Raw genomic sequence first — 22,466 nt, 5'->3', positions numbered from 1 at the left:
CTCAGAGCCAACGCGCAAGCTTGTTGCATCACTTATAAATCAGTAATAGAGATCGTGGAATTTATTTAAAAATAAATCCCTCTCCCACTTAGTTATTTAAAGTGAGAAATTTTGACTATGCTAGCCTACTTAGCATGCATACTAACAAGCACACACAACACAGCATAAAAAGCAATAAATAGAAAAACTAATTTTCAACTATTATGGCTTTTATCTATTGCTGTCCTCCGTGTGTCGCCAACCCTAGCTGCTGCCATCTTTGGCTACCGCCACTGAGTCTAGTTGTCGCATCCATCTTGCTCCTTGTTCCGCTGCGCCTCTGATCCTCAAAAGGTTCCACGCCTTACAAGATTCGATCCGCGACATAAATGAAATTTTACATTTTTCGATCCTATATTCCTCGAAGGAATGTACATGTAAACTAGATCAAACATAAAATAAAATTTACATCCATCGATCCTATATTCCACGAAAGGAATATACATGTAACTAGATCAAAAAATAAAATCCTAATAAAACTAAATACAGCTCCTGCTGTATTTTATAATACAATCATACACACACAATAAAATGCCCTTGACATGTCCAAGGGTCCAATCACACACATAATAACTATAAGCCATAATAGTTGGATCCTGCATCCACAAAGTTAGCACATCCTACTATTAACCTGCCTAAATTATGTATGACATGTGCATAATTAAACTAATACCAAATACATAGAGGCAAAACCCTAGCTCTGATACCAATTGTTGGTTGCTACTCGGAAAACCTAATGGTTCCACTGTACAAAAATTTTGTACAAAGGTCTGAACCTTTTTCCTAGCTACCATGTGTTCTTTTAAATTAAACTTGGATCGCCTGCGGAACTTAACACGTTTGATCCAAATTTAATCTATTTTTTCTTTTAGGTTTTGACTTGGATCTCCTGCGGAACTTAACACGTTCGATCCAAATCACCTAGGTTATTAATTCCATTAAATATTAATTTCCATAATTAGTTCCCAGTACTGACGTGGCGAGGCACATGGCCTTCTTGGATATGGGAGCAACCACCACCGACTAGACAAAACCTTTTAAGGAAAACTAATATTTAATTTCCTAAAATAACTTTAGGTCAACCGAAAAGAACAATCAAATCACAAGGAAAAGAAAAACAAAAGAACATTACATCGAAAACAAATTCGAAACACTAAAATCGTATGCCTCTTGTATTTGGTATTATTTCCAAAAATAACTAGTATGATGCGGAAAGGAAAAAATACTAGTTATACCTTTTAGAAAGACCTCTTGATCTTCTACCGTATTCCTCTTCTAACCTCGGACGTTGTGTGGGCAACAATCTTCCGAGATGAGAAACCACCAAAGCACCTTCTTCTCCTTTCTTCAATTTTCGGCCAAACACAATGCTTCCAAAAGATGAAGATCTTTTTCCACCAACCAAGCTCCAAGGGAAGCATGAAATAAGACTCCTTTCTCTCCTTTTCTCCAAGCTAGATCAGGCCACTTCTATGCCTCCAAGAGATGATGAAGTCTCGGCCACAAGAAGGAGAAGAGAGAAGGAGAAGGGGAACCTCTAGGGGCCGGCCACACCAAGGAAGAAAAGAGAGGAAGAAAAAGAATAGAGTCGTTCACCATGAAGCCTCCTCTACCCTCTCTTTTATAATCCTTGGTCTTGGCAAATAAGGAAATTTAAATAAAAACTTCCTTAATTCTTTTGCCATGAAAAGGAAAATTTATTTAATTAAAAATAATTTTCTCTTCTCCAATTTATTTAGCCGGCCACCTCTTTCCCCAAAACAAAGAGAGTTTTAATTAAAACTTCCTAATTTGTTTCTAGAAATTTATAAAAATTTCTCCAATAATTTTAATCCCTTCATGATTGGTTAATAAAAAGAAATTTTATAAATTAAAATCTTTCTTTTAAACATGTGGATAATTTCCAAAAAGGAAAGTTATCTCTAAAAATTAAAATCTCCTTTCAATCTACAAATAAGGAAAGATATTAAATCTTTTCTTAATCTTTTGTAGAAACTAATAAAAGAGAATTTTTAATTTTTAAACTTTCTTTTAAATCATGAACATAATTAAAAGGAAAGTTTTTACCAAAATTAAAATCAACCTTTTAATCTACAAATAAGGAAAGAGATTTAGCTCTTCTCTTAATCTTTTGTAGAATCTTATAAAAGGAAAGATTTAAATTTTAAACTCTCTTTTAAATCATGTTATCCACATAAGAAAAATTTTAAAAAATAAAAATCCTTTTATTTTAATTTGGGCCGGCCACACTAAACTTGAACCCAAGCTAGCTTGGTCGGCCCCTATGGGATGGGTAAGAAGGTGCGTATAGGTGGGTATAGTACTCTATAATTAAGAGGCTACGATAGGGACCGACAGGAGGAATTGGTTTTGGTCTCCCGATAAAATTAAGCATCCCGTGTTCGCCCCGAACACACAACTTAATTTTATCAATAATAATTCATTCCACTAGAGAACTATTATTGAACTACCGCACCAATCCCAAATTACATTTTGGGCTCCTTCTTATTATGAGTGTGTTAGTCTCCCTGTGTTTAAGATAACAAATGTCCACTAATTAAGTAAGTTACTGACAACTCACTTAATTAATATCTAGCTCCAAGAGTAGTACCACTCAACTTCATCATCATGTCGGACTAAGTCCACCTGCCGGGTTTAACATGACAATCCTTATGAGCTCCTCTTGGGGACATTCTCAACCTAGATCACTAGGATACAGTTTCCTTCTATAATCAACAACACACACTATAAGTAATATCATTTCTCAACTTATCAGGCTTATTGATTTATCGAACTAAATCTCACCCATTGATAAATTAAAGAAATAAATATCAAATATATGTGCTTGTTATTATATTGGGATTAAGAGCACACACTTCCATAATAACTGAGGTCTTTGTTCCTTTATAAAGTCAGTATAAAAGAAACGACCTCTAATGGTCCTTCTCAATACACTCTAAGTGTACTAGTGTAATTATATAGTTAAAATAAACTAATACCTAATTACACTACGACCTTCCAATGGTTTGTTCCTTTCCATCTTGGTCGTGAGCTACTGTTTATAATTTATAAGGTACTGATAACATGATCTTCTGTGTATGACACCACACACCATGTTATCTACAATATAAATTAATTGAACAACTACATTTATCATAAATGTAGACATTTGACCAATGTGATTCTTATTTCTAGATAAATGTTTATACCAAAAGTTAGGCTTTTAGTATACATTCTAACAACTTTTTCCCAAAGTTTCATAGTATGACTCATTAGTTTAATACCCCTATAGTTTGCACAATTTTGTACGTCTCCCTTATTCTTATATAAGGGAACTAGAGTACTTATCCTCCATTGATCAGACATTTTTTTCGTTTTCAATATCATGTTAAATAATTTTGTAAGTCATTCAATACCTTGTTTCCCTAAGCACTTCCACACCTCTATCGGAATATCATCTGGTCCAACGGCTTTTCCATTGTACATCTCATTTAAAGTTTGTTTTACTTCTGAAGTTTGAATTCTACGATAAAAATTAAAATTTCGATGCTCATTTGACCTAATTAAATTACCCAAGTTAAGTTGGTCTCCTAAACCTTCATTAAAAAGTTGATGAAAATACCTCTTCCACCGCTCTTTTATTTCTCCATCGCTTACTAATACCCTATTACATTCATCTTTAATACATTTTATTTGACTAAGATCTCTTGTTTTCTTTCTCTCACTTTAGCTATTCTATAAATGTCTCTTTCTCCTTCCTTTGTATCTAATTTTTGATATAACCGTTCAAAAGTTTCATTTTTTGCTTCACTCACCACTTTCTTAGCTTCTTTCTTGGCTATTGTATATTTTTTTAAGTTTTCCTCATTCTTACAAATATATAATTCCTTATAAGCTATTCGTTTTTCCTTCACTTTCTCTTGTACTTTCTCATTCCACCACCAAGATTCTTTACTTAGCGGTGCATGCCCCTTTGACTCACCGAGGACACTCTTAGCTACTATTTTTAACTTTGATACCATCTTATCCCATGCTGTATTAGAGTCATCATATATTTCACCTAATGCTTGTACTTCTATCTTCTCCTTAAATATATGTTGCTTCTCATCCTTTAACTTCCACCACTTAATTCTAGGAATTGTATATATTTTCTTTCTATTGATATTATGTTTAAGGCGTATATCCAACACTACTACCCTATGTTGGGTAGTTAAGCTTTCTCCAGGGATGACTTTGCAATCTTTACAAATCTTTCTATCCTTCTTCCTAACCATAAGAAAGTCAATTTGCGATTTATTATTCCCACTTTTGAATGTGACTAAGTGTTCTTCTCTTTTCTTAAAAAACGTATTAGCTAATATAAGGTCATATGCTATCGCAAAATCTAATATAGTTTTCCCTTCCTCATTCCTCGTTCCAAACCCATAGCTCCCATGTACTCTCTCATATTCCTCATTTTTCACTCCAACATGCCCATTTAGATCACCTCCTATTAAAATCCTTTCATTTGGTGAAATATTTTGTAATATTTCATCTAAGTCCTCCCAAAACCTTAATTTGGTAGCTTCATCTAATCCTACTTGTGGTGCATATACGCTAATTATGTTCATAGTTTCTTTCGTCACTATTATCTTAAGGGCTATAATTCTATCCCCTTTTCTAACTACTCCTACAACTTCATTCTTTAACAAACTATCTACAATAATACCCACTCCATTTCTTGTTTTACTCTTTCCAGTGTATCATAACTTAAAACCCGAGTTCTCTATCATCTTTGCCTTCTCACCTGTCCATTTTGTCTCTTGTATACACAAAATATTAATTTTTTTCCTAATCATCATATCTACTACCTCCATTGATTTACCAGTGAGAGTTCCTATGTTCCATGTTCCAAATCTTAGATTATTAGTTTTCCTATCATATTTGTTCTTATCTAACCTATGGTGTGAGAACTCTTGCCTATTTAACACTACACCCAAGTTCTCATGGAGATGTAGCGATCCTTGCTGAGACATTACAGTCAGACCCTGTAACGCGAACTCTTGTATATTTATCACTACACCCGAGTTCTGGAGATGTAGCGGTCCTTGCCGAGACGTTACAGTCGGACCTTGCAACGCGTTCCTTCCGGGGAACAACCTAGCATTAGCACAATAGTTTAATGGATTCATTCATGAAATATTTGTCATAGTTTGACGCTGGCTGGCAACCTAACGCAACCCTCCTCCTTTATCCGGGCTTGGGACCGGCCATGACCGGTCATCATGGGCGGAGTTAACATGCTCCTTATCAATTAAAATAAAATAAAATAAAATTTGAAGGTGCTACCATAGGGTTTAAGTCTACAGCATGGCCATCAGTGGGTTCTGTGCCAACTGGCACGGAGCAATAATTTAGTTTCCAGGGTGTATAAATATGTTTTGACACCTTATATACCATCTCCCTACTCAGACCTTCACAGGGAACTTGATTTCAACTAAATCCAAGTAGGGGAGGTCCATTAGTGGGTTTTGGTCAAAATCTACTGATGGACCTAGATACCTCTGATTTGACTCATTTCAGTTCGAGTGGGAATCTGGAATTGCAAGGACTCCAATGGTGCTGGCAAATCATGTTTTAAAGCTCCATAGATGTGGTAGCAAGTGTTGAAAAAAAAATCAGCCACCGTTGGACCTGATATGAGAGCATATCAGGCCCACCGTGGGCCCGATATGAGAGTATATCAGACCCACCGTGGGCCTGATATGAGAGCATATCAGGCCCACCGTGGGCCTGATATGAGCGCATATGAGGCCCAATGGTTTGCTAGCACCGTTGGAGTTCTTGCAATTCCAGATTCATTTTTTTCAACACTTTCTACCACACATATGGAGCTTTAAACCATGATTTGTTAGCACCGTTAGAGTCCTTGCAATTCTAGATTCTCACTCAAACTGAAATGAGTCAAATCAGAGGTGTCTAGGTCCATCAGTGGATTTTGACCAAAACCCACTTATAGCCCTCTCCTACTTGGATTTACCTGAAATAAAGTTCCCTATGAAGGTCTGGGTGGGGAGATGGTATATATGGTGTCAAAACGAATTTATACACCCTGGAAACTAAGTTATGACTCCATGCCAGTTGGCATAGAACCCATTGATGGTCATGCTGTAGACTTAAACCCTATGGTAGCACCTTCAAATTTTAATTTAGTTTATATTTTTTTTAAGGAGCATGGTAGCACGTGTTGAGTTTATATAAGGAGGAGATAGAATCAAGTTTTAAGAAATGATACCATACCAGGCCCACGTTAGGCCTGATATGCGCTCATCTCATATCAGGCCCACATTGGGCCTGATATGCACTCATATCAGGTCCACGGTGGGCCTGATATGCTCTCATATCAAGCCCAACGGTGGCTGATTTTTTTTTCAACACTTGCTACCACACATATATAGCTTTAAATCAGGATTTGCTAGCACCGTTGGAGTCCTTGCAATTCCAGAATCCCACTCGAACTGAAATGGGTCAAAATCAGAGGTGTCTAGGTCCATCAGTGAGTTTTGACCAAAACTCACTGATGGACCTCCCCTACTTGGATTTACCTGAAATCAAGTTCCCTATGAAGGTCTGGGTGGGGAGATGGTATATATGGTTTCAAAACGAATTTATACATCATGGAAACTAAGTTATGGCTCCGTGCCAGTTGGCACGGAACAGTGCACCTCTTTTCTTTTCAATGATATATATATATATATATATATTAGTACTCTTATACTATCTGAATGTATTCTAGTTACTAAAAAATTATAATTTCTATCTAATTTTTTATTTCCTTAAATTTTCGTTCAATTAGAAGGTTTCAGAGGGGAGGAGCTATAAATTTAAAACAACGCCTTGTAAGTTTGGAGAACCAACAACCACCATTTTATTTTTAAGTCAAATATGTGGTAGAGAGTAAAGGTATGATATGATACTATAAGCCGTATCTCACTCCCCATGATGTATACTTAAACCCTATGGTAGCACCTTCAAATTTTATTTTATTTTATTTTTTTGATAAGGAGCGTGGTAACACGTTTTGAGTGTATAGAAGGGGGAGATAGAATAAGTTTTAAGAGACGATACCATATCAGACCCATGTTGGGTCAGATATGAGCTCATATCAGGCCCACGTTGGGCCTGATATGCTCTCATATCAGGCCCACGGTGGCCCTGATATGCTCTCATATCAGGCCCAATGGTGGTTGATTTTTTTTTCTCAACACCTGCTACCACACATATGGAGCTTTAAAACATGATTTGCTCGCACCATTGGAGTCCTTGCAATTCCAGATTCTCACTCGAACTGAAATGAGTCAAATCAGAGGTGTCTAGGTCCATCAGTAGATTTTGACTAAAACCCACTGATGACCCTCCTCTACTTGGATTTAGTTGAAATCAAGTTCCCTGTGAAGGTCTGAATGGGAAGATGGTATATAAGGTATCAAAACGTATTTATACACCTTGGAAAGTAAGTTATTGCTCCATGCCAGTTGGCACAGAACCCACTGATGGTCATGCTGTAGACTTCAACCCTATAGTAGCACCTTCAAATTTTATTTTATTTTATTTTTTTTATAAGGAGCATGGTAGAACGTGTTGAGTTTATAGAAAGGGGAGATAGAATCAAGTTTTAAGAAATGATACCATACCAGGCCCACATTGGGCTTGATATGCGCTCATATCAGGCCCAAGTTGGGCCTGATATACTCTCATATCAGGCCCACAGTGGGCCTGATATGATCTCATATCAGGCCCAACAGTGGCTTATTTTTTTTCAACACTTGCTACCACACATATATTGCTTTAAATCATGATTTGCTAGCACTGTTGGAGTCCTTGCAATTCCATAATCTCACTCGAACTAAAATGGGTCAAATCAGAGGTGTTTAGGTCCATCAGTGGATTTTGACTAAAATTCACTAATGACCCTCCCCTACTTAGATTTACGTGAAATCAAGTTCCCTGTGAAGATCTGGGTGGGGAGATGGTATATATGGTATCAAAACGAATTTATACACCCTGGAAACTAAGTTATGGCTCCGTGCCAGCTGACACAGAACCCACTGATGGCCATGCTGTAGACTTAAACCCTATGGTAGCACCTTCTAATTTTATTTTATTTTATTTTTTTGATAAGGAGCATGGTAGCACGTGTTGAGTTTTTAGAAGGGGGAGATCGAATCAAGTTTTAAGAAACGATACTATACCAGGCCCACGTTAGGCCTGATATGCGCTCATATCAGGCCCATGGTGGGCCTGATATGCTCTCATATCAGGCCCAACGGCGGCTGATTTTTTTTTCAACACTTACTACCGCATATATATAGCTTTAAATCATGATTTGCTAGCACCGTTGGAGTCCTTGCAATTCCATAATCTCACTCGAACTGAAATTGGTCAAATCAGAGGTGTCTAGGTCCATTAGTAGGTTTTGACCAAAACCCACTGATTGCCCTCCCCTACTTGGATTTACCTGAAATCACGTTCCCTACGATGGTCTGAGTGGGAAGATGGTATAAATGCCGTCAAAACTTATTTATACCCCCTGGATTAGAAGTTATTGCTCCGTGCCAGTTGGCACGGAACAGTGACCTATTTTCTTTTTCAATGACTCCAATCTTATTTTTCAAGCATGACTACAATCCTTTTGTCTGAGTTTTAACTCATTTATATTTCAAAACATATTTATCTTACTTTAAAATTTCAAACCCCTTCCTGTTGAATTGAAATGCAGAGATATACTAAACCTATATGATGTGAAGTATTAATTATGCCTTACAGGTGATGGTTGACACTTCTCATACCTACAATACCACTGTATCATAAAATAAATAATACATAAAATGATATAACAGAAACATCACTTTCCAAAACAATTTTTCTTACAATCCTATGTATGTACTGCATACAAAATATATGGATAAACCCCTCTAATTTACAATTAATTCAAGAACCAGGGGTTGGCGGCATTCTACAGGTCCTCCGATTATGGCCCAGTTGTTTGCACCTGCTGCATTTGACTTTTACCTTCCCATTATGTTTCGACTCGATCCTTGTCTTCTTTCGCCTACCCGGTTGCACAAGGCTACGGAGACATAGAACTATAATGTTGTTTACTCCCCTAGGCCAAAATTCCTTGCTTCGATAGGGGTAAATATGATTCATGTATGTTGTATTCCAATTTTGTGAATGAAAATAATGTTTACAAGATGGGAGTGTATCCATGTTCCGGTGAATGATGACGGCAATTGCATGTGAGCAAGGCAATCCTAAAATTTGAAACTCCCCGCAGTTATAATATTTTCTCTCCAAATCAACAATGTATGAAGCGCCTCATATCTCTACTTCTATTTCAGATTGAGAGTAGGGGTGGACTTTATATCGTCTAGCTTTCTCCCTCCTTGATTCCATTTCTTTGGTAGCATGAGATGTTAACGCAACATACCATTTCGACACTTCCTCCCTACGGTTAAAGAACCATTTAGCAACCTTTATTCTGGTATTATCAATTAACCTGCTTATGGGAAGTTCACACGTCTCCTTGAACAAAGCATTTAAACTCTCTACACAATTGGTTGTTAGCATTGTGTACCTTCTGCCACTAAAGTGTGCATTAGCTCATCTAGGGTCAATGTTCTGAAGCCACTTATGAGAATCTGGATGTTTTTCAAGCATGGACTTCATTATGAGATCATATTGGAGTGTTGTGTTTGCTCGACCTGCTGCCCAAAACAAGTCTAAACCTGACCTACTGCCAGTATCTGTTACCATATTGCAAGACATGTGGTGGCAACAAAAAGTATGATGGACGGTAGGATAGACTTTTCTAACTGTTGATATAATGTCGCGATGTCTATTTGATACTATAGTCATTGACTCTGGATCAACATCAAAGAATCTCTTCGTATGATCCAAAAATCACTCTCATGCAGACCCACATTCAACTTCAATGATTCCAAAGGCTATTGGTAGGGCATTGTCATTAGCATCAATTGATGTAGCCATCAACAACACACCCGGATAATTGCCTCTTAGGTGTGTGGCATCAATTCCAATCAATTTGTGAAGATAAGACCTGAATACTCTTCTACAAACTCCAAAACCCCAAAAATAGTGTTGGAACTGATTATCCCCATTCCTGTGTAGTGCCACATAGGTTTCAGGATCCCTGACTCTTAACTCATGCAAATATAGTAGAAGATTTCTATATGCTTGGTCATAATCTCCAACAATTTTCTTCATCACTTTCTCTCGAGCTATGTATACTTTTCTGTATGATATGGTCACTCCAAACCTAGTTTTTATATCTGCTATAATCATACTTGGCTTGTATTATTCATTAGCAAGAAATTGCTCTTCAACAAAAGAAGCTACAAAGGATGAAGAGCATGCTTGATGATCAACACTTTCCCTAATAGTGCCACATTGGTGTTCCTTTATATATTTCGTAACAATGAACTCTACATCCCCCGGGCAACTACTCTCCATTTACATGGTTGATTGAAGCAGACGACTTTTACTTTATTTTTCCGAGTGTCGACTGGGTTATATCTCATATGTTTAACCATGACATGTTTCACAAGTGCATTCTTGAACTCTTGTCGAGACGGAAAAATTTGTCCAACAAAAAATTCATGCTCATCTGTTGCCTCTTCAACTGGCCTTTGGAGCAATTGAGAATTTAGAATATATGGATCATCAGCTATTGGGAACTCCTCCTCTAAGTCACTGTATTGCTCTGGAGATATTTCATATTGTTCAATCTGCATATCATCAGCTAAGAATTCTTGTACATCTGTATTACATTGCAATTCCTCTCCAATTCGGTATAATACCCTTCCTCCTTCCTCCAAGTAGGCTCAAAGTAAACATCAAGTGTTGTACAAGGATTCAGAACTTCATCTTCTTGAATACTAGCTTCTTCATTTAGATCAAATGTTAAATTACTGCTTCTATTTCTATTTGTGTTAGACACACAACTATACTGCGAAGATGATGGAATATTTGTTCTAGATACTTCTCCTACATTAGTTTCATGTCCAATGCTAGAATTTGTATCAAGTGTATTTCATATCTCAGAGAGAATTTCTTCAGTTATATGATCGTCCCTGATAAATAAATTCCAAACTAATTTAGTAAATTTGCAACTACATAATCAAGTATTGTCGTTAATTTGTAATTTTGCTCAATTGAAACCACTAGAAAGCGTTGAGCGAGGAAAAGATCTATATGATGTAAAATCTAACTTTTAACCAAAGATCGCGTTGGGTCTGATATCGATGATATCAGGCCCACCTTGGGCCTGATATCGATGATATCAGGCCCACCTTGGGCCTGATATCGATAATATCAGGCCCAACGTGGGACTGTGATATCATTGATATCAGGCTCCTACTGAAGTAGACACTTCTTGTAAACTAGGACCACCACTGACTAAACCCTAAACCATAAATAAAAAATGGTTAGTCAAACTTAACTATCAACCGCAGAAACTAACAAGACTTAAATCGATTAAGTATTCTATTACATCACATGCAGGTGTTGTTGAATATTTATTCCCCACACAACCAAAATAAACTATAACAATCATTTTTTCCACCACCCTTTGCTACAATTCTGTAATTTTTATTTACCATCACTATCCTAATTTACAATAATAAATCAATACATACATGTCTAAATCTTTAAATGTATTTTTCTATTAATTTCCCTCTTGCAAGAAGTTGTTGACGCTCTTAACTGCAGTTGTCCTTTGGTCTCCTTTTGAAACTCTTACGCCAATATCCCAAAAACCTAACTGGTCTATTGCAATCCCGCCAACCAGCATGAGCAGTAATGGTAAGCGCAGGGTTTATATTTCTTTTGTATTTATAACACCACGCAGAGGGATGGAGGGAGAGAGATGGTGAGATGACGTGCATCCGAACTACAAATTATTTTTCAATTCGATTTGTACCTTGGATGCTTAGAAAATGGTGATTGGATAACTTGGTTGTCACATAGTCAGAGGGGTAATTTGAGAATTGAATTTATTAAACTGTGCCCTTTAATAAATATCAACTTACAATATACCTTTTACTAAATACAATATCTAAGTAACGCCTTTTGAAAAATAGTAAAATACAATATCTAAGTAACGCCTTTTGAAAAATTACCGATTGATATACAAGTACAAATATGGATTGCATGCTCTTGTCCATATCTTCCTCCTGATCGTGGATTACATGAGAGGATTCGACGGTTCTGAATACTGCAAGATGCCGTGGGCGATTGAAATTCACAACTAATTAGTCCTCTGCATGCTCTTGTTCGTGTGGCGCATAAGAAGACAAACCACGTGCAAAAGAGTGGACCTACTATTTCATTTACTAGCGGCTGTTAAGCCAGTTGCCTGTAATATCAATTAGTTGGGAAAAATGTCTCTTTCGGGAAAATGAAACACGTCCTATTCTAAAATTTCTACAAAACTGTCAAATTATTTAAGATTGTTTTAATATTGATCAAATATTATTATAATAATTTTATTTAAAACTACTTTAATATAGGATAATTTGATTAAAATTATTATATATAATGTAAATTAGGTAAATTTTGACTAAATTTTTTAATATATATATATATATATATATATATATATATATATATATATATATATATATATATATATGTATATATATATTAAAATAGAGTATTATTCAACCACAAATGTTTCTTTTGTTGTTGGATTTTACCTATAAAATAAAATATTCACAACAATAATATACAATCCAACCGATAATAAGTGAATCAACTCTTCCATACTACCATTAGTAAAATATTTACAGGAGTAATAAAGAAGACCAGAGTTTAATCTTAAATGGGATATGATTTTGTACTTCATATTACTACAGTGCACTTGTATATTTTTACAATTTTTGATACTATTATATGATATATATTAAAAATACAACGCTAGTAAATTATTGTCTAAACAACAATTTATTGTTCTCTAGTGTATGTTGAGAAATGACAATGATTAAAAATATAAAATCATTAAAAATTATTATCTAAGACCCAAAAAATAGTGGTAAATTGACGCGTTGAGAAAGATAGAGGAGTTTAAAGACAACGGTTAAATATTATTATCTTTTTACTTGAAACACAATGGTGAAAAATCGTTATCATTTTAAAGAAATAATCATTATCTTTTCACTTGAAACACAACTATTCACTTGAAAGAGAATAATTGTTCATCATTGTATTTCAAGTGAAAAGATAATGCTTTTTAATTATGTTCTTTAGTGCCCCTAGTTCTCAATGCGTCAATTTATAATGATTTTTTTAGTCTTCGACAATAATTTTTAATTATTGTTTTTTAGTATTTTTGTTGTAGTAAAAAAAGGAGAAAGTTAGCTGTCGGAGAGAATAAGAAGGAGAATAAAAGGTGAAGGAAGAGATCTCTGTAGCTGCGTGCCTGCATGGAAGAGATGAAAGAAATTGAGAGGAGAACTAATGGGGATAGAGGTGTTAGAAAAAACATTGAAAGTAGCCGCGAGGATGAGCTTTGACGTGTATGTTGCGACAATGGTAGAAATGAAAATACAGAGGATTAAGCAATTGCACAACAAGAAGCTCTATTGCTTGCCACATGTTGGTCTACTGTGTCATGTTGTGCGATCACTATAGCAGCCTCCATAGGCATTTGCTCTTCCACAATAGTTACCAATTCAACTGCTTGATGAATAATTTTTGAACTTGACTCAATTCATATTAGTTGCATAGCTTCCTTAGGTGGTTCAGGATGATTGAGCACAGACACAGGCATCACCGATTGAGGGACCGATTGTGTGGTAGTATTGTCCGGTTGCATGTCACCTTCACAGTGGTCTTGGTAGTGCCCCGTACGCTGACAATGTAAACAAAACTTGAATTTAGATTCATAATGTAAGATTAGTTCTATCTCGAGCCCTCTAGGCAATGCAACGGGGAGAACATCTGGATGTCAACTTCCACAAGAACTTGTGCAAAGTTGATCTTGCCATGCTATTGTGTCATTTGATCGGTGTATAACGGCTGACCAAGTTGTGATACTAGTTTGCTTAATGCATGGATTGTCTGGCACTCCAGGGATAGATTCAAGATTTGTATACATATTGGCAACTGTTGAAGTTCCTCCCATTAAAGAGAAACCCCATCTACAACGATTTGAGGTATAAGAGGCATCTAAGCGCGATGTAAGGTCCCACTCACAAGACCTTATCGTAGTCTTCAACGTTCTGAAATTTCAACAACCACAGTTTTTTGAATTTGTATATCATATTTCACCTTCCATCATTTCTCCATGGCTTTGATGGCTGGTCATCAAAGGAAGTAGTCGATAAATCATCAACCAAGCAGTCACCCACTGTAATTGCAATCGTGTCTACATCCTCTTTCTTCAGCATAACACAACTAGGGCTTTGTGAAAAATATTGTTGGGCGTTCTCTTCTGCAAATAATCTATTTGATGAAAACAAATCAGCCCATCGTCATTGATTGTTTCCCTCCTGTGGTGGTGCTGCCTCAATATTTTTATCTCTTTCCAAAGGACTTGCCATTGGAGGAGACTGGTTTATCTCTCTCGGAGATTGGTGCACTCTGTTTTGACTTGGTCGTCCCCCTGCTCCCGAGACCTCCAAAACGATTTAGTACGTTCGCCATAGTTGGTAAGGTGGGAGATGACCCCACCAAGAACACCCACCTCCTCCTCCTCCACGAGCATAAAGAGCATTGTTATGCCCCCGCGGGCTGGATCAATCGGTTAAGGCGTGACATCCTTGCACAATGAGTCGTAGGGTCGAAGGTCCACGGACGCGCACTGGATGAATAATCTGGGCCGGCTGTGTTAAATTCCGGAGACACCACGCTTTAACCGGGCCAGCATTCACTGCTGATTTACCTCCCCCTAAGATCCCTGTGGGGCCAGGCCTAGGGGGCCGCTGGGCGACGGGACCCGCCCTTTGCACAATAAAGAGCATTGTTATGAATAGAAGCCCTCTCTCGTAATCAAGAACTCAATTGAATATATTTCTCATAATCTCCTCCCTAGCGAGAAGGAAGAGTTTTTCTTTAAATGCTACAAAACCTTCTTGGTATGCTTTAATTTATAACTTTTAATGCTTGGTGCATTGAACGGTAAATTGGCAATAATTAACATGTAACAAAAATAATTGGTATTGTTTATAATGTATCAAAGATATTTTTAATGGTAAAATTTACATGCAATTTCTATTGGCAAATAAAATTTTACATACAGTTTTCATTGATAAAAACTTTTGTTTCCACTTCCTAGTCAAATATATTAAGTAATTAATTAATTGTCCTTGATATTTTTAAGTCTAAAAATGAATATAATTTCTCTTAAATTCAGTACATTAAATTAGAATCTAGTATATTTTTCTATCAAATTAAGCACGATTCTTTTTCACTTCAATTGGATGAAAAATATATTAGATTTTCTTTAAATGGTACTCAATTATATGAAAAATATACTATATTTTTTTAAACGGTACTGAATTTAGGAGAAATTATATCAAGTGCTAAAAAAGACATACTCAATTTAATAGAAAATATACTCGATTCTAATATAAAGTGTTGAATTTAACATGAATTATACTCGTTTTTAGACTATTTATATCTAAAAAATAAGAGAGATAATTTTAATAGAAAATATATTCGATTCTAGTATAAAATGCGGACTTTAAAAGAAATTATACTAATTTTAGTATATTTTATATCATGATTTTTTCTACCTGAAAAATATACTAGATTTTCTTTAAATGGTACTTAATTGGATGTAAAATATACTAGATTTTCTTTAAATGATGTTGAACTTAAGAGGAATTATATTAAGCAGTAAAAAAGTCATGCTTAATTTAATAAAAAATATACTCGATTTTAATGTAAAGTGTTGAATTTAATAAGAATTATACTCATTTTTAATTTTTTTAATCTAAAAAAAAAATCTGAGGGTCAATTAGATAACGACATTTACATGAGAAAATTGAAGCAAATAAAATTTTATAGGTAGAGAATAGAAATAAATTTTTTTATGATTAGAAATTGCATGTAAAATTAAAATTATGATTAAAATTTTTTTTCTAATTTATCATTTTTTAAAATCTCTTTATAATATCAGTGGTATTGATGATAATATTTTTCAAGCGTTTGACACATGAATCACATGATGATATTTTCATCATTAGTTTAAAATATAACTTAACTTTATCAGATTTTTTTTCACATTCATCTTTGTTTTTTAACTTTTTATACTTTTCTTAAAATAAATATATTATAAATTAGAAATATATTATTATTTATATTATTATATAACTCTAGAAATAAGATTTTTAAATTTTTTGTAATAAATAAATATGAAATATAAGCATGACTTTGAAATTAGGGGTGTAATCGAGTCGAGCCGAGCTGAACTCTTGGAGGTTTGAGTTTGGGTCGTTTATAATCGAGCCAAGCTCGAGCTTTATTTAACGAATATATTCAGGGCTCACGAGATTATTCGAGCTTTTATCGAGTTTAAATGAGCTTAATAAATATAAATTATAAATTTAAATATTTATTAAAAACTAAATTATATATTTTTAAAAAATTATAATATTCTTGTTAAAATTTATAATTTTATTCTAATAAATAAATTTAATATATTTATTTATATTTTTCATAAATAGAGTGTAAAATCTATGAATTCAATATCAAAACTATTATTTTTTATTTAAAAGTGAATTTATGAACTTAACGAACATGTTCACGAACTCACGAGCCGAATATTATGAAACTTGAGCTTGGTTTGTTTATCTTAATGAGCCTCATTAAATGAGCTTTTATCGAATCGAGTTTCGAATAGCTCACGAACGGCTTGATTCATTTATCATCCTATTTAATATTTAATTATTATTTATGGATGATGAATAGACTTAATATAAATACATTAAAATAACACGATTTATTCACGACTCTAAATGAATCAAATATTTACCAGTATTCTAAATAATTTTAGTTAAGATTGTAATAAATAAATATAATGTAATTTTTTTAATTTTTAGAAATCGCCGGTGGTCTTTTTGTGTGAGGTAGGTGGTTTATGTGAACGGGAGACAAGCAAGACCAAGATCCAAAATGTTCGGTGTGGGGGCCACTGCTCTCTTTAATTGGTCCAGGCGGATCTTTCTCGAACGAAACGATCACGACGCCGATTGAACTCACGACTCGGTTGCCATTCTCGGCCACGCGATGGCATGGCCCACCAATCTGCTTCGCGGAGTTATAACCGATACGGCTTTGCTTCCTTCGGGTATTTATTCGCGGTTTATCGTTCAGTTTGAAAAGTCGATCCTCTTGCTTGATATATATATATTTTTTTTTGGTAAGAAATGAATGATTTTCAGCTCAAGTACATTAATTTGTTTTTTCTTCGGGTATTTTCTTTTCCCCCTTTAACGTTTGGTTTTTCCATCGGAAAAAAATGAGCTGCATTATATTCGTCTCTAGATCATGGATTGGAATCGAGGATTTGATTTCCGGCGCGTTTAATTTTTTGTTCATGGCGGTGACGACTGAACCGGGCCTTCATTAATTCGCAGAAGGGAGCTAGCCATGGTGGTGGTCAACGTGCGGAGGTCGACGATGGTGCGTCCGGCGGAAGCGACGCCGCAGCGACGGCTGTGGCTCTCCAACCTGGATCAGGTGATGCCGCATCACCACACGCTGAGCGTGTTCATCTACCGGCCGGATGGGTCGGCCAACTTCTTTGACGTGGCGGTGCTGCGCGACGCGCTGTCCCAGGTGCTGGTGCCCTTCTATCCCATGGCCGGGCGGTTGGCGCGCGACGAGGACGGTCGGATCGTGATCGATTGCAACGGCGAGGGGGCGCTGTTTGTGGAGGCGGATGCAGAGGCGACGGTGGACGACTTAGGCGACTTCGCACCCACTGGGGAGCTGCAGCAGCTCGTCCCAAAGCCAAATGCAGACTACACCTACGTACGGCATCTCCGGCTTCTCCCGGTACTTACCGCATTTGCTGAATTGTTTCAGTTTAAAGGCAAATTTAAGAAAGTCGTATCTAAATGAAAATAACTAAAAAAAAAAAAAAGATTAAATCTAACATTTGGATTTACTATATGACGTAATCGGAGTGCATTTTTGGCAACTGGGTATCTGGAGTGCAAAAGTATTTAACGGTGAATACTATAAATTATTTTAAGACATCAAAATAAAAACAAATTGATTATTTTAAATAATTAACTCTACATAATTTAGCAATGCTCTGGCAACGGATATCTTTAATTAAACTATTAAATTATGTAATTTAACTCTATTCATAATTAATTAACTAGTTTAAATAAGCTGATTAAGGATAACACACACTTAAAAATTATAATTATTTTTAAAAAAATAAATTTCATCTTAATTTATTGTTATTAAAAAATAAAATTAAATATTAAAATTTTGATCATTGATTGTTGTTAAAAATAATAATAAACGAAATTTATTTTAAATAAATATTAGCGTCTGAACATATTTATTTTTTTAGATTTTGATATCTATAGATCTATCAAATAATTTTTCATATTAAAGTGCTATGAATTTGGATATATAGTTTATTTCAAAGATTTTTTTTATATATAGATTTTTGTATTCATAGATTTGGATACATGAATATAAGTTTTTTTTTCTAATACTTTATGGGAATGATATTCCACCAGCAGTTAACTATATTGACTTATTGCAAATTAAATCTATCCAATAATTGTAAAATAAAAAATCTTGAGGATCATATTATTCTAGAGGTATAATTGAATTATCATAGGAGCTTTATATTAAATGAGTTTAGGTTGATTGGTCCGGCTCCATAGAAATTTTTCGATCATCAAAGTAAATCAGGAAGCACAGTCTCATTTAGAGGAAAAAAATTTTACAAATACGCTATGGTTGAGAATTGAACTGTAAATACCTGAGAGACAACTAATATTCTTATCACTACAGCATAGTTCCAGGAATGCCATAGAAGCTCTATATTGATAAAGTGTTAAGTAGATTTGGCATGAATAACTCTATGACAAGGAGATACATCAATTGCTAAAGATGACAAATTAAATTTGCTTCAATATTTAAAAACTAAATTTAAGAGTAAAACAATATTGATACACTACATGTGTTATTTATTTTGTTAGCTCATACACCCATATATAGTTTATATATATATATTTCGGTGTAGACTGAAGGATTATTCATATTTGATTTCTCTAAAATAAAATGATATAATCAAATTTGAAAGTCAGTTATTTGACTTTTAAATCGTAAGGAGGATTAATTATATTGAAAATGCACACGCTTAAATCACATTTCATAAAAATTTCATACTATCGATTTTATGCATATTGTGATAATTGGTGGGTCTGATTTCGATTTAACGTGATATAATTTAAGAAATATTTTACTTAAATACTAAAATTTTAAGCTCAATTTAATTAGTTATTATCATGTATAATATTCAAAATGACTTATCTAAGCCCAGTGTGGCGGTGCAGGTCACGCACTTGAAGTGTGGCGGTGCAGCCCTGGGCGTCGGCACGCAGCATGCCGTCGTCGACGGCTTCTCTGGCCTTCACTTGATAAACTCCTGGTCCGACGTTGCTCGGGGCGTCGGCATCACCATCCAGCCATTCATCGATCGGACCCTCCTCCGCGCTCGCGACCCACCCAACCCCTCTTTTCCTCACATCGAGTATCAGTCCCCTCCTTCCATGAACAACACCTCTGCTGCCCAAGTCCCAAGCTCGGCCGTTGCAGTCCGCATCTTCAAGCTCACCCAGGAGCAGCTTAACCTCCTCAAAGCCAAAGCTCCCCCGGGTGGCAGCTACAGCACGTACGTCCTCCTCGCGGCACACGTGTGGAGGTGCGCATGCATAGCGCGCGACCTCCCGCCCGACCAGATGACCAAGATGTACATTGCGACCGACGGTCGGCAGCGAGTGCATCCACCACTTCCGCAAGGCTACTTCGGGAACGTGATCTTCACAACCACGCCCATTGCATCAGCAGGGGAGGTGACCTCTCCGGAGGGCGGTCCTTCCTCAGCGGCCAAGACGATCAAGGAGGCTTTGGTGAGGATGGACGCCACCTACTTGCAGTCGGCATTGGACTACCTGGAGTTGCAGCCAAATTTGGAGGCTCTGGCAAGGGGCGCTCACACTTACAGATGCCCAACCCTCGGGCTCACCAGCTGGGCGCGTCTGCCAATCCACGATGCAGACTTCGGTTGGGGCCGACCAATTTTCACGGGTCCAGCCCGCATCAGTTACGAGGGTCTGGCGTTCGTCCTGCCAAGCGCTGCTGGGGATGGTAGCCTCTCGGTGGCCATCTCCTTACAGCCTGATCACATGGTGAAGTTCCAGAAGTTCATCTATGATATCTAAGTCTTTGAGATTGTTGTGCTTGAATTTCTTACTTATGATTTGAAATTGTCATGTTTAATATTGAGTCAATTATTTAAATTTCTGATATGTATCCACGCAAACATTAATTTGGAGTATGTGTTATAATATTACGTGTGATAATGTCCTAAAGTCGAGGCGATGGATGTTGGGGATGTGGTGCTTCTGTTGACCGTGTGTAGACTCCGCTCGGACCTACACCCACAACTACGTCAGTGCCGAGCCATCGAAGGGGTACCCGGCGTTGACCCTCCGACGTTCAAGTCAGTCACCGACGATGAATGTGGAAGCAGCGGAGCAAAGAAGCAAATGAACAATAGCAGCAATAGTAGTGCGCATATCTCCACTGAAGCTTGAATCCCCTTTATATAGAGCTCATGTAGCACGTGTGCACGCTTCCAAGACGTGCACGCTTCTCAAAGCTTTCACTAAAAAGACATGTCAGTAAAGTGTCCCTGACACAATACCTTAACGAGCCGAGCATATCTCTACAGTGATAGTGGATGCTTCCGCCATACAATCTTTTGTCTAACCATGCCGCTTGTCAGCGGCATTAGCTCTCAAAAGGATGTCGCCAGCTAGTGCGGTGTATCTTTTACTAGGCCGAGCGGGATAGCCGCTCGGCTCGGGTTTCCCCTGTCTGTTCGGCTGATGAGTTTGCTACCTGGCAGAGCGCACTACAAAAAAATAATAATTTAGGGACTAAAATTTGGGACGAATTTTTTTCGTCCCAAATTAGCAACAAATTTGGCGACAAAAAAAAATTGACCTAAATTAGCAACGAAATCTACAACAAACATTTTCGTTGGAAAATTCATTCCCGATTCTGGGACGAATACAGATTTCGTCCCAGATTCTGGAACGAATCAAAAATTCATCCCAGATTCTGGGATGAATCCAGAATTCGTCCCAGATTAAAATATTAAAAAAAAATAGTATCCATGGCAATTCTGGGACGAATCCAGGATTCGTCCCAGAATTTGGGACGAATCTAGAATTTGTCCCAGATTGAAATATTTAAAAAAATCAGATTCGGAGATGAATTCCTGGATTCATCCCAGAATTTAAAAAAATAAAAAAATGATTCGGAGGCACTGAATATGTACCTAGAGATGTCAGAATTTCATAAAACAAGTTTCTATGGGTTCTTAATTTTCTCATAATCATAAAAATATCCTAATCCTGAATTTTAACCTAATATTTTGAGTGTGGTGATTTTTTTTAATGTGAATATGAACTAATTCATGATAAAAAAATCACCAAACTCAATATATTATGTTAAAATTATAGAAGAAGATATTTTTAAGATCACGATAAAATTAGGAACCCAAAGAAACTTATTTCATGAAATTCCGACATCTCTAGGTCCATATCATGCACCTCCGAATCATTTTTCTTTTTTATTTAAATCTCGGACAAATCCAAACTTCGTCTCAAAATTAAGGATGATGATATAGTTCTGATCAGGAGAATATTGGAAACTCATAGGCTCTTGTTTCATAAAATTATAACATCCGTAGATCTACATTTTAAGTTGTAGACACATATTCAAACATGCGTTGAATGTTAACATACTTAACTAATAGTAAATTGATTATGTTTCACTAAATATGGACCTAGAGATGTCGAAATTTCATGAAACAAGTTTCTATGAGTATCTAATTTTCTCCTGATCAAAAAAATATCCTAATCCACATTTTTAACCTAATATATTGAGTGTGACGATTTTTAACATGAATTTGATCACATTCATGTTAAAAAAATCACCAAACTCAATATATTATGTTAAAAAATTTAAAAAATAGAAAAAAGATTCGGAGGCACTAAATATGGACCTACACATGTCGAAATTTCATGAAATAAGTTTCTATGGGTTCCTAATTTTGTAGTGATCTTAAAAATATCTTCTTCCATAATTTTAACATAATATATTGA

At 36.0% G+C, this 22,466-nt stretch overlaps 1 protein-coding gene across 1 annotated transcript; it reads left to right on the top strand.

Annotated features, from left to right (window-relative positions):
• Positions 1–17,566: 17,566 nt before the first annotated feature.
• On the top strand, positions 17,567–20,609 carry LOC122053670 (hydroxycinnamoyltransferase-like). The gene is made up of 2 exons (XM_042615668.1): positions 17,567–18,099; positions 19,626–20,609. The coding sequence occupies exons 1-2, from the start codon at positions 17,692–17,694 to the stop codon at positions 20,511–20,513; spliced, it is 1,296 nt and encodes a 431-aa protein (XP_042471602.1). The 5' UTR covers positions 17,567–17,691; the 3' UTR covers positions 20,514–20,609.
• Positions 20,610–22,466: the final 1,857 nt, after the last annotated feature.

Source organism: Zingiber officinale, chromosome 3A, assembly GCF_018446385.1.
Source record: "Zingiber officinale cultivar Zhangliang chromosome 3A, Zo_v1.1, whole genome shotgun sequence".
NCBI classification, from domain to species: Eukaryota; Viridiplantae; Streptophyta; class Magnoliopsida; order Zingiberales; family Zingiberaceae; genus Zingiber; species Zingiber officinale.
This window is presented reverse-complemented; position numbering and strand designations above follow the sequence as displayed.

Bases quoted from the DNA above. Each gene is read 5' to 3' on its own strand.
- LOC122053670 (XM_042615668.1), top strand. From the start codon at position 17,692: ATGGTGGTGGTCAACGTGCGGAGGTCGACGATGGTGCGTCCGGCGGAA. The intron at 18,100-19,625 runs GTACTTACCGCA...GTGGCGGTGCAG, and splicing joins GGCATCTCCGGCTTCTCCCG to GTCACGCACTTGAAGTGTGG.